The following is a 16,037-nucleotide window of genomic DNA, read 5'->3' on the forward strand; positions in this document are numbered from 1 at the left end:
ATGGCGTTAAAGGTTAAACAGTCAGAGGAGCTTTGAGAAGGTCTGAAACAAAAGCTGGCGGTGTGATGACTAATGTTGTCATCCACTTCGGAGGAAAACAAAAGTCGTTAATGTCTTTAAACCTGTGTGTGTGTCTGTGTGTGCATAGTGTGAAACACTGTAGATATATAGCGTATCCACATGGCTAATCACCAAGGCAACCGAAACATCCTCACACAAGCAGCCGCAAACTCACAGCGGAATAATATTCTGAACTAGTGAGCCTGGTGAAGTAGTAACGCCAACCTATTGCGTTGTGTGTGTGTGTCTTTACCTCTTGTTGAAGGGGTTGTCCCCGGTGACCACGTGGCTGCTGTCCGGACCGACCAGGAACCGGATGCGCTGGTAGAAGGAGCGGGCCGCCTGCTGGGGCGCCAGGCCGGACGGGCTCTGGCCGATGACGTCGGCCGGGTCCGGGGAGCCGCGGCAGTACGTCTGGGTCTGGCAGGACGTCTGCAGGCAGCAGTCTGGGTCCATGCAGTCAGCCAGCCCGTCTGTCGACCGAGGGGCAGATTGAGTCGTCAACAGATAAAGCGAGCGCGGCTGTTTCCTCAGTACTAAGCTATGTGTCGTTGAGATTGGCAGGCCCAGTTGTTCGGCGACCTTTGACCCGCGTCGGCGGTGACAAACTGTCTGGCTCCTTCACACTGACTGGTGCTTGGGATAGTATAACTGTACGCTAAATGTTGTTTAGGAAGGGGGGAGACACGCAGAGACAGAGAGAGGGATAGAAACCTGTGATTTGGCGAGAAAGCGCGCGAGAGGCAAATAAAGGGGGAGTGGGGCGGGAGGGTGTTCTCTCGGCTTTCCGCAACCTGCTGTTCTCAAGGCCTTTGTGTGGAAATGAGATTTGCCCCCCCCCCCATCCCCCAGGTGACCCCCACAGGAAGGAGGGAGAAGACGAAGGGAAGACTGGAGAGGGGAAGGAGAGCAGGGAACAAGAGAGGGAGGACAGGGAACTCATAAAAAATAAGCAAAAACATTTCCATTTGTCTTTGGTGCTTTATTAAAAAAAAAAAAACGGCACATCTGGCAAGCAGCCGGGGGGGGGGGGGGGGGGGTGATAAAACCCTGCACTGCCTCAATCCAGCCCCCCACCCCCTCCGAACGAGTCGCGGCGAGGCTCTGATTTCTCGATTTCTTATTTACGGGCCTCCAAGGTGGTGACGCCACCACACCCTGGCCGGCCTGAGGTCTACGGACTGCCGGGTTGGTCGCCGGGTAGCCGTCTTACCCCCCCCCCCCCCCCCCCTCTCCGTCTCACCTCCTTCGTTGTCCTTGCCATCGGTGCAGAGGGTCTCCATGGCGACGTCACATCCCGCCCCGCGCCAGCCTGACTGGCACACGCAGTGCCAGCCGTTCTGGTCCAGCGTGCAGCGGCCGTTGTTGTTGCAGAGACCCGGGCATCCCTCTGAAGCAGACCAGACCACAGGGAGTTACACACACGCTCGACCCCCAACACAAGACCCCTGATGTGTGTGTGTGTGTGTGTTCGTGTTGTGTGAATCTGCTTATCAACATGTGGTGTGTGTCCGTAAGTGGGTTGCGTGTCATGATTCGGAGGTAGGTGTCTGTGTGGGTTTCTACACATGCTTGCATGTGTCCTCCTTTTCATCACCTCTCTGGTTTCTCCGATGGGAACAAACAGATGAACATAAAGAACATAAAGAGATATTCAAAGCCAGATAACCAACCCAAATGAAAAAGGTTTCTGGTGAACTGAACGTGTAACTGACAGTGGGACAGTGTCAAACAGTTAGACAGGCCTGTGAAATGCACAGATGCTGTAATTTCACATGAATGACAAAGCCATTGTTTCAGAACCATTCATTAACTGCTGGACAGAAGAAATCAAAGCAGAAGAATTTGAAATGAATCAAAGAGGAATTTGGCTTTTGTCGGGTCAAGTAAGTGAGGATGTCGGAAATACAAATGTTGGAAATGGGAATTACCTCGAAAGCAAAAGGAATCAAAATAGACACCACAAAAGCAGCCTGAAGGCCTAAGACAATGTCATTAATTTAAGTGAGATTTAATTATGTCCCAAAATAGCCAAAATCAAACAGAATCAGAAATCATACCCAGAATCCAAACCCCAACGATAACCCCAGCCCATTCTTCTCTGCCTTCAGCGTTTCTTGGTACAACTAATTGGCGCATCCATGTGAAGCTACGACACACTCCAAATACCAGCACAAAGTATAGCGGGGCTCCCGAGTCCATGCCCTCACCGCTATACTTTATGCCCAGGTCACATTCCTTTTGACAGAATAATAATAATAACAACCAAGAGAATTATAAGATAGTAATAATAAAGAAGCAAAGCCCAGGTAGCTGGTAAAGCAGCGCAGCAACTATGCTAACAGAAAGTTAGGAGGTCATACAGGCCGTGGATGCATGGAAACAGGACCGACAGGAATTTTTCAACAAAATGGAAGAACCAAGTGTGTCTGTGTGTGTGTGTTATGTGTGTCAATAGTGGGAGTGAGTGTGTGGGTGTAGGTGAGTGAACATTATGTGTGTGTCTGTACAGGGTATAGGTGTGTTTGTCTGTGTGTCGGAGACAGTTTTTAAGACAGACAAGAATGGAGATAACCAGAAAAAGGACCACAATAAAACAGTGAGAGACTGGAACAAATACACGTTTACGCCGTGCTTCAAGACAAGAGGGAGAGACAGAGAGAGAGCCAACCAAAGGAAGAAAGACAGAGAGAGAGCCAACCAAAAGGAGAAAGACAGAGAGAGAGCCAACCAAAAGGAGAAAGACGGAGAGAGAGCCAACCAACCAAAGAGAGAAGAGAGAGAGAGAAAAGAGCAGAGAGTGATTGTTCGTGACAATCTCCCTGGGGCTTTCGTATGAATTACCTTTAAATCCTGCGATTATGGGGGGCCAAGGAAAAGGAGGAAAATTTGGGAAAGAAAAATTAACAAAAAAACCTCAGTACTTTAGTCTCTGTGTAGGACGTGCAGACTAACGGACAAACACGTGTTGGGGGCAGGAGACGGGGGGGGGGGGGTGGGGGGGGAACTCTTTTTGAAGGACTGTTGGAAGACAGGGGGACACAGAGAAAAGAAGAAAAGAGCGATAGTGGGAGATGAGTGATGCAGAGACGTGTGTGGGGTGCAAGTCGAGGGCCCACTCAGAGCGTTAGCAGACACCTTCGCCCTGAGGCCTTCAACTGTAAGCGCTCAACAAAGGGCGTCCGTGACGACACCGTGGCGACACACCACCGATCTATCAGCGAGTCGACATGTAGTCTCGTTGCTTGCAGGTGTTGAGGTGCAATTGCTGATCGTCACTTCGGGGAAGGCAATAAAGAAACCAAAAAAAAATAAAATAATAACACGGACACACACACACGTACACAGAAAGCAATGAGGCAAAGCGTCCCGGGACGACACCCCAGTTTAAAGGAGAGAGAAGACCTGGCCCAGCTGCGCGAGATTAAGTGACGTCGTTGCAACGTTATTCCAGCGGACCGCTGGAACGCTTGCGGACTCGCCCGCTGCCAGGCACGCGGGCGTCGGAGGGCAGCGCCGCTTACACTTCAAGTTTGTTAAAACCCAGCCCCGGTTTAGTTCTGCCATGCGCGGTGGTTACGGCACACCTTGCCGGGGCTCCCAGAGGGAACGTGGTATTGGATTTCCCCCACAGTACCACGGGATGAAGACAACAAACGGATCCACATTAACAACAATACACAGCCTTGTGATGAGTCAGGGTCGGAGGAAACAGAGACAAAACCAAAAAAAAAAGATCAAAGGAAATGAGCGAGAGAGGAGAAAGCCATGGCCGTTTACATGAACCACAGAGAGCGATGGAGAAAAAAGAAGGAAAGAGCACAGTACCTTTGACTCTAATATCCGGATTGTGAGCTTGAAAAGAGAAGAAGAGGGAGAGGGAGGAAGAGAAGAGGGCAGGCGTTTAAGATGAGAAGAAATCAAGGTGGGCTTTTCCACTGCGGTGTTAGTAGTGTACACACAGACACACACACAGTTTAAACAGGAAACTGAGTGCTCCTCCAAATACGTACATTGACACAGCAGAGGTACATAAAACATATGTCTATATACACCATTTCATGATTGACAAGGACCTTTGGTGTGACTAACAACGTGCAGCTCACAAAATGTTCAAACAGAGACAACCTAGTCCAACAAAAAGTATCTCTGACATTACATCCAAGCATGATAGCCCTGACCTTCCTTAGAGACAACCTAGTCCTACAGAAAGTCTTTCTGACACTCCATCCTAGCATAATAAGCCTGACCTTCCATAGAGACAACCTAGTCCTACAGAAAGTCTTTGACACTCCATCCTAGCATAATAAACCTGACCTTCCATAGAGACAACCTAGTCCTACAGAAAGTCTTTCTGACACTCCATCCTAGCTTGATAAACTAGCAGCTTCTACAGAGACAACCACACTGTATCTCCATATATTGAGCGTAAAGAACCACAACCTATGTTAAGCTCTTAATACAGATAGATAGATCACAAGGGACACAGTATGTGTGTGTTTTAAAAGAGAGTGTTTACAGATGGGGAATCGGTGCGTGTGGCCTTGATCGTCCATATAAAGCTCCTCCAGGATTCTCTAGGCGTTGCGGTAAAAAGGGAGGTGGAGTACGACGGACGGATGATTACATACTTTATCATCCACCGAGCTCACGGGGACGGTTGTTGTGACAGGACGGTGTGGAGGCCCGCGCTTTATTATTCTCTGCGTTAATAATGAATGTGTCCGTTTGAACTTTGTGCGTGGCTACGCGGCGGCTGGTCTCTCCACGCTGCCTACACCTGGATGAAACCTGCAGTTATGCATCTCCAAATAAACATACACATGAATCAGGCCTCAGATGTTGCTTGCTGTAGCTTTACAATACAAACATGCGAGCGCACAAGATCAGGTGGTGGCTATCCTGCTCCTCTTTTCCCAGCGAGGAACAGGATCTCCTAACAGAACTTTAGGGTTCCTAATAGAACGTCGGGGTTAAGAAAACAGCTGCAATCATCCCTGAACCCTGAGAACTGGGCCAGCAATTTCCCAGCTAATTATACTAAAGAGTACCCATTTACTCCCGTCATATTGTAAATGCGCGGGGACGATGAGGAATGTGTGTATGTGTGTGTGTGTGTGTGTGTGTGTGTGTGTGTGTGTGCGCGCGGGCGCGTGCACGTATGTGCATGCGCGTCGGGCTGCAGAATTAATCAGCCCCTCGTGGACATGAATGCTTCATTATTTGTCATGCCGGTTCTCAGAGGCCCGCTGATTAAAGTGACATTCATCTGAAAACAATTAGATATCACAAAGTCCAGCTTCGTTCACTCAGCACCCTGAGGTATCCACAGAAGGGCGGGGAGGACGAGAGGGAGACTAGTCGGAAGATATCGAGATGAGGGAACGTTAAGATGAGTGAGAGAAGGAGGAGAGAGAGCTACAGGAAGAGAGAGGTTTTAAGAAGGGTTAGAAGCTCCTGGCGTCCGTCCATTAATGTACATTATCTTAATTAAGGTTTTACTGCGCTGGGGGCCCTTTTACAACCCTCTTCACTCCAGGTGAGCCTTCCATAAAACAGGAGGGGCCTCCTCTTAGACTTTAATCACGCTTCGGCCCAAAGTGCTCCTGACCCCATTGAAGACAATCAGAAAGCGCTAGCCCAGCATCGCTAACGCCCCAACCTCCCTTCTGCCAATCAACCCCTGGCATTATTTTTACTGAGCTAGGATGACCGTGAGCCTTATTCCTTCAGTGCTCTCTAGTAGATGTGTATGTGTGTGTGTGTGTGTGTGTGTATACGCACAGGTATTACTATACTGTGTGTGCGTGCGCGCGTGCATGTATGTATGTATGCATAAGAGCGTCAGGGGTTAACGACCCAGTGTGTGACACACTGACGGAGCTACCGGCCTATTTGAGTAAAGAGAGAAGCCAGATGGGTGGAAAGACAGAACCACCATTCAGGAGGTATGAGAGGGGGACTAGATCTGGGGGTCTCCGAAAGCCTTGAGCGCAGCCGCGTCCATGAACTATCCAACGCAGGCTTTTGTAAAGAAATGTGCCTTTGGCGAATGGAGTATTCGGGTAAACAGATCACTGAAACGCGATCACTGAAACACGTTTGTTTTTTTTTCAGGCTAAAAACAAATCCACCAGATTAAATCCCTAGAAAAGAATGTAAGCTAGCTGTTTTATGACGAAGCTGGACGTGGAGGTTGTCAGACAGCGATCCTTTTGGTTGGACTATATCAGTCGCACAGGGTTTGTTTTGGTAGCGAATAAAGGGAGGGAGGAGTGTGTGTGTTTTGTCTAGCCGACGTCAGCGTGGGATGATCATGTTAAAGTGACCCCGAGGAAGGCAGACACATGAGGAACACAAGCACACACACTTGTGTGTGTGTGTGTGCGCGTGCATGCGTGTGTGAAGGGATATCCTCTCAGATCGACCAGTACATTAGACGTTTATCCAGGTGGAGAAAATGTCCATATTACTTGAGACGTGTCCATTAGAGCGTTGTTACATTGAAAACGATTGGGGGATGTAAAATCACTGTGGAGAGGACGGTGGACGGGTGCCGACATTCCATGTGGAGTGTGGCCACTTTTCACTCCGGTCTTGAAGCTGTACCCAAACCGTAACTGTTAAGGGAACAAACCCTAACCAGCATACCCAACCTTAACCCTAACTCTAAACATTGTCTCAGTTCCCCCACACGTGTTTGCTATCAAATGTCACAATGGGCGTTTATCTCATCCTGGGAAAATGCGGATTAGTGACATGTCCTGTTAGATCACATTCTTCTGGGTTTGTTTGTGCTGGGGAGATTGTGTGTGTGTTTTTTGTTTTTTTTCGGGGTGTGCCTGTGTGCGCGCGCGCTGGTTCTGGGAGAGATGTTGCTGGCTCTGCAGCGTTATTCTGGACCAGGGTGAAGTGTGAGCGAGGGATGGACGAGAGTGGTGACAGTCTGGCCACAGGAGAGAAGAGGCGGGTGGGGGTGGGGACCGGAAATTCTGGGGACTCTGGAGCTGGAGGAACCTTGGGCCGATCCGTCTGCCGTTTCCAGCTTCTCTACCAAAATGCTGAGCCTGTTCATAAGCTTAGCTTCTTGGAACACATGAACACGCATTGAGCAATATTTTTCAAACTGATTCTTGCAGAAGAAGCAGGAAGCTGTCCTTGGATAAATAATTGCCCATATGGTAGCGATCGGGGCCTGAATGGTGGCTAATTTTGATCCATATATTACTTCAGAAGCATCCCAAATGAAACCCTCCTCCCCAAGTAGTGTCCTATCCTTCACTAGGACTATGATGAATAGTACTGCACTATTTAGGGGAATAGGGTGGCGTTTGGGACACATTCCCAGTGCGACCAAAGGGGACAACCCTGCTGATGAGGTATTCAGAAGCCTAAGTAGTCATAATAATACGTCTTAGCAATAACAAAGACCGTGGCCCTTAAGCAAACCCAATTTTCTCCACAACCAATGAGCACATTAGGCAACTCTAGAAAAATTTGCTTTTCTCGTCTACACCGAAGAGTCTTTCGTAAGGCGGGTAACGAAACGCGAATATAAAATCTCATCTGCAAGAACCTGTTTATTGGTTCTTGCAGATGAGATTGTTAAACCAACAAAAGAATATGCGCCTGTTCATTGTACTGTATCTCCAAATCACAAAGGGATATATTATTATTGGATTGTTGCTGAACAATTCTTACATAAAGTTGACATCAAGGCAACACAAACAATTTCCACCGATGAGTTGTTTTTCCCTGACAGAGGCTTCAGTATCTCTGTGTCCCTGACACGTCTTTTCCCTCACTGCAATTCGCAAGCAGGACCATTATAGTAAAATCGAAGACACTATTTAACCACTAGCAATCAGACACAACACACTGTCAATTCGCTGTATTTATCCTCGCTGTCATTGGTAAAGAAAACAGACGAGACAGAAAATGAATGACCAGTCCCTCTAAGCAATGGACCGCTGCATCAAGCCTGCTTGCGTCAGAGACACAAAGACAAAAGAGAGAAATAGCAAAAGACTGATAGACGAGACAGAGAGAGAGAGAGAGAGACAGAATGAGAGGCAATCTCTTTTAAATTGCAGCAGCTGCGACGCACCACCCCTCCACTCACACAGCTTTCTCCTGATTAGATTAAAAAGACACTTGGCCGTCCAAAGTGGAAGAGTTACTCAGGATGCCGAGCCAGTCACTCTGCCTGCCTTTGTTCAGGCAGAAGCCAAAGACTTTAATAAGTGTTGTTTCCCTCGTCTCGGCCACTTCCTTCTGACGGACCACAAATCATTTGTTATGTGGGACGGGGAGGGAAATCTTGTGAGCTGAGAAAGCATGAAGGTAAACATGACGAATTCCAGCCTTTTGATAAATCCTAGGTTTTTAGACTCTGGTTCCACTGCACTGCTCATTATAGGCTAGCTGACTGGAGTTCCAGCTAAACCGACAGACAGGAAGAATGGCATAGTGTATAATAGTAGAGAACTGTATAGTAGAATACTCTAACCAATTGATTCTTATCCATGGACAAAGTCCTTTGAACATTGGGGTGACTGCAGAGGCAACTGGATCGGAGTGTGTTGAACCACACAGGAAAAGTCCTGACTTGGTCAAAGTGAAGGGACTGACAGCGGTGGGCCCAGTGCCAGAAGGCCCTTCCACTACATCAAGCCAGGGCCCCCTTGGTGGAAGTCTCTCACCAGCTTAAGTCTAGCCTGCCAACAACTGACTATCTTCTGTGGACACAAATGATGCATGGCTGCCCTCACCTTCTCTGACAAGTAACTCTGAAACAGGAGGACATCTCAAGGATAAAGAGGGTGGAACTATTCAAGGAACAGTTCCCTGTCTGGAGAAAAATTTAATGGGCGTGTGTCAAACGGCACCCTATTCCCTTATGACCGTATAAGGTCATGTCTTCCTGACTCACTCCTGACTCACTGTTTCACAGTCAGACTCGTGAGTGCTTTTTAGGACTTCACTGAATATACCTGTCGTTGGATTTCCGCATCTAAAGGCAAGTTACAAGTTGATGGCTTAAGGTTGGATTACGCTTCATCGTCAAAGCCTTCTGAGGGTGTATGACAGCAAACGCGGTCATTTTCACGGGTTGTAAATGACAAAGCGTACCCCGTCTTTAACACGCAGCCAAAAGGCAGCCTTTTTTAAAAGGGAATTGGGCAGCGGTCGAAACTCTCCCCGCGGCGATCTGGAGCTAATTAGGCACGTTAATAACACAGAAAGAAATTAACTCCAGGATGGTGATTTAAATATAAATCGTGTGTGTGAGGGTACAAAGTGCCATCACCCACCAACCCCACATCCAGTAGTGGCTGCGGGACACTGCCCTGACTCAGCCTAATGGAGTCAGGTTAACGGTTGAGTAACAGACCCGATTCTAATGAAGACGCCGGGCTGTAATGGAGGCCTTTTCCTCCGGTTAAGGAGGTCCGCTCTCTGTTACTCCGGAAAACTAAATTTGCGCCACGGAACAGAAAGCGAGCTCTTTGTGTTATTGCGTGTGCAGAGAACCTGCATTCCTTCACTGCAACTACAAACAATATCATGCAACCATTCTAAGAAACATAGATTTTTGAGTTAACAAATTAAGGGTATTTAGCGTTGCAGGTTTTGGAGTGAAAAATACTGCCCAAATTGGACTTTTTAGTTGCGCCTCATATTTGTGCACGCTGCAGACTAGACGTTTTCGCTGCCTTTTTATGGGTTTTGTTTTACGTCCGTCTTGAAAGTTGAACAGCGATACACCAGGCATTTACAATCCGGTCTTATTGCCTCTTGTTAAAACAGACAGCTTGCGTCCCGATGATGAGATTTCTTGCAGCTAACAGTGCCCAGCTTCATAAGTGATTCCCTCAAGTCTTCGTACATGGACCGGCGCAGACGCGCATACATACACACACGTGCATTCACACACACATATGCACTCTCCTCTCCTGCCTTACAGTAAATGTCAGTGTTTGGCCAGGGTAAAGGTCAGCGGAGGCTCAGGGGACCTCTGGGGACTTGTTAACACGGGGAACCTGAGCGTCTACAAAGTGCCCATGGCTAAGCGGAGGTTCGCTGGGCCCTCGGAAAGGGAGGGATGCATACGGGGTGGAGAAGCCCGAAAGAGGAGAGCGGGCTCAGAAGCCACAGTAGCTGGCTGTTCCAAGTGCAACAGAATCAAAGGGTTTGTGTCCTTGAGGGCTCCGGGGGATACAGGAGGAGTGTGTGCACGCGGGGAATGGGAGAGCACTTGTCTTGTCATTTGGTTTAGGTGCAGTCAGTACAGGGGGGCGCTGGGCCTCAGTAAACCTACCGATGTTGCAGTGTTCTCCGGTCCATCCCTGGTTGCACTCACACTTGCCCTCTTTACAGACTCCGTTCTTGGTGCACATGGGGTGGCAGGCCTTCTGGTCGCAGACCGCGCCCGTCCAGCCCTCTTCACAGCGGCAGCTGCCCCCGAAACACACGCCGTGGCTGCCGCAGTCCACCGCACACACCTCTGCAAACACACGCACGCCAAAGACAAGGTTACGTTAGTGCACAGTCGTGGTAAACTCACAACAAATGCCTGTCTCGTTTCAGCTCGCAGAAGAAGAAAAAAACATCTCATTTGGCACAATGGCTAGACAATTGTTTTTTGGGGTGGAGGTCAGGGGGTCGTCGTCATGGTATTTCTCAAATAACACCTCGCCTAGCCCGACACGTCTGTCTGCCACGCTGCTGACAAGGTTTCACACATGGAGTCTTGGGAGGTTTTTCAAGGGGCCTACATGGGGTCAGGTTGGGGGGGTGGGGGGGGGGTCATATCTTGGACAGGGGCGGGGTCGAGGTGTTGCTGATTTGGAGCGTGTTATGGGGGAGGGGGTCGAAGTGCGGTCATCCGGTATGGACCGCTCGGGCTATGAATCCCGACGCATTGAACTTTACCTCAGACGGGGACGGGAACAGGGTCGAGGGAAGAGTACACAGCGTTAGTAGCCAGCCGCGCAGACACGCGGACTCCCACTGTGCTTGGACACCCAGCGACAGCCAAACCAATCAACCGCAGCGGGCCCGTGGATGCCTGAACACAATCTGGGCTTGTTTAGCGCAGCCCCGCAGACCAAAGGAATGCTGGCCGTTTCTGTCTCCGTTCTGTTCCCCCGGCCGAACCAGACGCCCGTGCTCGAATTCCACCTATGGCTTTTCTTTTTTCTTTTTTTTTTCTTTTTTGCTAGGAGTCACTCCTTCGTTGGCTTCATGAGGGCGGGCTTGCGGTGCTGATGAAGAAACAACCGCGGGGAGGACAGAAAGCAGTATGCGGTTGGAATGTTTAAACGGTTGTTTGCAGTCTTTCTGTGAGTTTTGGTACAGTGCTGTTTACCTTGAGTCCATCTGTCTGTCTTGCCTACGCAGGCAGAGTGCGGATTTGCAGACAGCAGATGTTTGGCGAGGCAAAGCCTATACTCAGATGGACACACCCTGGCCCTCTACTTGATGTAGTAGCTGCCCAATACTGCAATGTGAAAATACCAAGTGTAGGACTTGGTCATGGCAGTTCAACTTTGGTTCGTTCGTTTCTAATTGGGAGACCGTCATTCTTACGTGGTGTACCGGGGTCTGAGAGAGTTTCTGATTAGAGGATTTAAACAAGATTTTTTCGGGGTTGTTTAGGGTCCTGAAGGACTGAAAGCCCGGAACAAAAATGTTAACACTCCTTGTAGTCTTTGCCGGTTAAGGGACAATCAATCGCACACACCAAATGTTGCTATCAAACAGTGGCTGAGAGACAGCGATTCAGGTCAAAGTCAGTTGGAAGACAGAAAACATTGATTGGATGGAAGTGTCTCAGACTAGCATTCAATCAACGTCTGGGAGACGGGGAGGTGACTCTCTGAGCCATTCCTGGTCAGACCACCCAGACCCCCTACTGCTTGGACTCTCTCTGTTCCCAAAGTCCCATCAGCCACATGGTGGGGCTTCTCTGTCTGTGCCTGTGGCGGGCTGCGATGACATGTCCGCTGTGTGTGTGTTCGTGTAAGGACGTGGCGCTGTGCATCACTGTCATCGCCGCAATGCCTTCGCGGTGTGTGTGTGTGTGTGAGAATGAGAGGTGGCGGGTGTTGGTGGAACGGGGGACAGGGGATAAGAACCGGGGGAGGGAGGGGGGGAGAGTGGCTTCGAGGTCTCTGGGCTCATCTGTCTGAAGGTCATCACGGTTGCAGGCCGTCTCAGACGGAAACCATAATAAACAGAGAACCAAGGTTATTGGTCACTGCTCTGTGATCTTATGGGAGTTTTTATTTGTATTAGTTTACTTCTTTTTTTTAAATTAAAAATGTTGTTCTACTTTCAGACTTTATTTACTGTTTTTTATTGGGTTTCAGTCTGATTCGTTTTTTTATTTGGTTTCATTTCTAATTTGTTTTTATTTCACTTCAAAGGACAAAAAAAAGCAGCGGAAGACCATTACAGTTACTTCTGTGGTAATTTTAGGAGGTCACAGTGTGGGCAGTAATAAGGCGGCAGGTCAGGTCAGAGGTCAGGTCACAGGTAAGGCCTTAGGTTTAGTCAGGTTTAAATTAATGTCTTGGATTTGACAGGATAAGGGACAACTCTGGTGCAAGATACATAGTGGTAACAAAGTCTTTTGTCTACCTACTTGTTGCACATCCATTCAAACTTACCAAATATTTATTTTGGTAAGATATAAAACACTTGCCGTTGAAGTGCAGCTTCCGGTAGCTGGAGACTGTCTCATCCTGTCTTTCTCAGAAATGGTCTGAATGATTCTTAATGAGCGTTGTTCAGACGAACCTCTGTCACAGAGAGTTCTATTCTCCTCTATCTCTGTCCACTACAGCTGCCGTGTTTTGTGTTCACTGTTCCTCTAAGCGGTGGTAGTAAGAGTGGCCTGAGCCACAAAGATGAGGTATTATATTGACAAGTTATTCAAGATGTTGAGTTCTAGGTTTGTTGTTTCAAACCTCCGCCTCTACTGCCTGCATTTCACAGCCAAAATCAGTAAGACAAAAAGCCCATTGCTAATAAAGCTTCGGTTTTTTAAATTAAGTAAAGTAAAAATAAACACTACAGTCCATGCGTTTTAGTCAGTCAAATATAAAAGTTGCATTACAGTTTGCAGTAGAGTTGTTCATCATTATTTCATTAGACTAATTACTTTTATATTGCTAATTACATTGTTTGTTTCATTTTTTGTTTCTCATAAACTTGCAGTAAACAGGAACAGAACAAGTTCTTTAGTTAAGCTCTCTTTCTCTTATATATACAGTTCCTCCCTCCCTCCCTCCCTACCTCATTGACTCACTCTCTCTCCGCTGTGCATTAAATCACGATAAAAATGGCTCAAATCGATGTGGCTTCTTCTTCCTAGGCCCAGATAATATAAAATACTCACTGTTGCCCAATGAAACATTAACTAAATGAGGAGAGAAAAGAGAGCGACATAGGGAGAAGGAGAGTGTGGAGAAGATGCAGAGAAAGATTACAGATGTGAAGACCCTGGTGTCACTGTAAGAAATGTGACTGATATCTCTACTAGATATTTAACTACCTCCACATTGTGAACTAATACTTACTAGCAGGCTAACAACATGTCATAAGCGCTGACTGAATGAGTGGCTAACATGCTAATGGGTTATTTTTGTGCGCCAACAACAAACTAAAAGGACCTCTACATAATGAATGAGTCCTGCATGCTAACACTATAACTAAGCAGGAAGAACCTCCATGTAGTAAATATGAGGCTTGCACGCTAACAACAGACTGGATGAACCTTCACACAGTGAATTAGACCCTGGCAAACAGGAAGGACCACAGAGCGACTGAGAGGCCCAGGACACGCTAACACGGGTGGCGCGCTAACGGCAGTTGCGTACCGACGGAGCAGTCGGGGCCGGTCCAGTTGGCGTCGCAGGTGCACATGCCGCTCTCGCTCTGGAAGGTGCCGTGGCCGGAGCACTGGTCGGGACACATCGTCTTCAGGATCTCACAGTTGGCTCCGCCCCAGCCCGGGCTACAGTGGCACTCGCCATGGATGCACACGCCGTGGGCGGAGCATCCCGGGTCCAGGCAGTCAACTGGGGAAGGAGAAGAGCGGAGAGGTTGGTTTGGCTCCAGCTACAGCTGTCACTCTGAATTGCGGATAGAGCAAATATCAATAAGCCGAAACAGTCACTAAGGGACTGTGTGTGTGTGTGTGTGTGTATGCCCTGCCAGTAGCCTGGGGGCCGACACTTGTTGCGCTGCAGTTAATTCACTCGGCTGTGGTGATGATGGGTCTTAATCAGCCCATTGACTACTGGGTCACAAACCTCACAGTTACATTCACTGGAAGCTAATTACATCAGTGTCGGTTTGTGTGTGTGTGTGTGTGTGTGTTTTGTGTGTTTGTATGTGTGTACGCGGGCATTTGCGTAGACAAACTACCGTAGGAGGAAGTTGGCAGAGATCAATTACATTGAGCAGTGAAGATGTTTCCCCCATAGGGATGTAGAGTCAGAACATGTTACATACAGACAGCGCTAGCCTTCTGACGCGCATCTTTCCAGGCTAGCGTAGCAGGTACAGGCTCCACACAATTTGCCTAATCTTGTCCACAAGAGAGGCGGTCAATATTAATCCTTCCCATTCTCCGCCGGTACATGTGCACGCGCGTGTGTGTGTGTGTGTGTGTGTGTGTGTGAGAGAGAAAGTCTGCGTGTGTGTTGGAAGCCAAACAAGCGCGGCAGCGGGGACGGTAATGCGATTATTTGCTCTGTGAAGTAGAGAATAGCAATTGTTTGTGGAATATTGAACTATTAAATGACGGGTAATGATTATCATGTTGGATGGGTGAGACAGGAGAACGAGGACGAGACAAGGATTTGGCGGAATGTGCCAACAAACGCACACACGAGACGGACAAGCCCAGTGAGGGAACAGGAAAGGGGGGGGGGGGGGGGGTTGTGGGTTAAAAGAAAAATCTATGAGAATCTGTGATGTCATGCTAATGGCGTAGTAGGTCTGGGTTACACGACCCAGGTAGCCTTTCATTGGCCCTGTCAACGCAGCGCTGCAGACTGACAGCGATACCTCAGAGCCGGCATGTATAGGTGTTGCGAGGCCGCACCTTGACAGGAGTCGATACTTCTGAAATACATCCTTCCTTCGTCCTGTCTGGGAGGCCCTTATCATAGGTGATGCGAGTAAAACAGTCGGTAATGTAATGTCCCTCTAGCGGCTTCCATCCTATTTCTAGACTGGGTGTACTCAGGTTAGATTACTCCAAAGACCTTTCTGCTGATGCCCTATGACCCAAACACTCATTGTCATGTTGAAAATGGATGATTGGCTGATGGTCTATTTGGATGACTGGTGATTGGCTGATGGAGTGGTTGGTTGAATGGAAATTGACTAATAGAGGGGTTGGTGACTGGCTGATGGACTGGTTGGTTGACTGGTGATTGGCTAAAGGACTGGTTGGTTGACTGGTGATTGGCTAAAGGACTGGTTTGTTTGACTGGTGATTGGCTAAAGGACTGGTTGGTTGACCGGTGATTGGCTAAAGGACTGGTTGGTTGACCGGTGATTGGCTAAAGGACTGGTTGGTTGACCGGTGATTGGCTAAAGGACTGGTTGGTTGAATGGTGATTGGCCAAAGGACTGGTTGGTTGACTGGTGATTGACTGGTCTCTTACCTTCTTCACAGTTGTCTCCCTTGTATCCGGTGTTGCAGGCACATATGCCCATGATACAGATGCCATGTCCTCCACAGTGGATGTCAATGCACTGGTTACTGGGCACATCACATTCTGTCCCCTTCCAGCCGCTGAAGCAGAGACAGCGCCCCCTGGAGTACTGGCCATTGCCACTGCACAGCACTGGACACGCAGCTAAAGAGACACAGAGGGAGAGTTACAACACTGTACATGTTTAATGATATAACATCTGTTAGGAGTGAAGACAAGTGTGTGTGTGTATTTGAAAGA

At 48.4% G+C, this 16,037-nt stretch overlaps 1 protein-coding gene across 14 annotated transcripts in view; it reads right to left on the minus strand.

The window, feature by feature from the left end:
* The window catches only part of tenm3 (teneurin transmembrane protein 3), a 270,450-nt gene that overhangs the window by 56,039 nt on the left and 198,374 nt on the right, over positions 1 to 16,037 (minus strand). For 7 of the 14 annotated variants that reach the window (XM_029118033.2, XM_034291254.1, XM_034291253.1 and 4 more), the window contains 7 exons: positions 15,747 to 15,941; positions 13,947 to 14,147; positions 10,382 to 10,567; positions 3,889 to 3,915; positions 2,905 to 2,913; positions 1,304 to 1,450; positions 314 to 533 (listed from right to left, as the gene is read on the minus strand). In XM_029118033.2, the coding sequence (XP_028973866.2) occupies positions 314 to 533; positions 1,304 to 1,450; positions 2,905 to 2,913; positions 3,889 to 3,915; positions 10,382 to 10,567; positions 13,947 to 14,147; positions 15,747 to 15,941 (985 nt within the window). The remainder of the gene's footprint in view (positions 1 to 313; positions 534 to 1,303; positions 1,451 to 2,904; positions 2,914 to 3,888; positions 3,916 to 10,381; positions 10,568 to 13,946; positions 14,148 to 15,746; positions 15,942 to 16,037) is intronic. The other 7 variants (XM_029118036.2, XM_029118035.2, XM_029118039.2 and 4 more) reach the window with 2 other exon arrangements.

The sequence above is a fragment of the Esox lucius genome, chromosome 25 (assembly GCF_011004845.1).
Source record: "Esox lucius isolate fEsoLuc1 chromosome 25, fEsoLuc1.pri, whole genome shotgun sequence".
NCBI classification, from domain to species: Eukaryota; Metazoa; Chordata; class Actinopteri; order Esociformes; family Esocidae; genus Esox; species Esox lucius.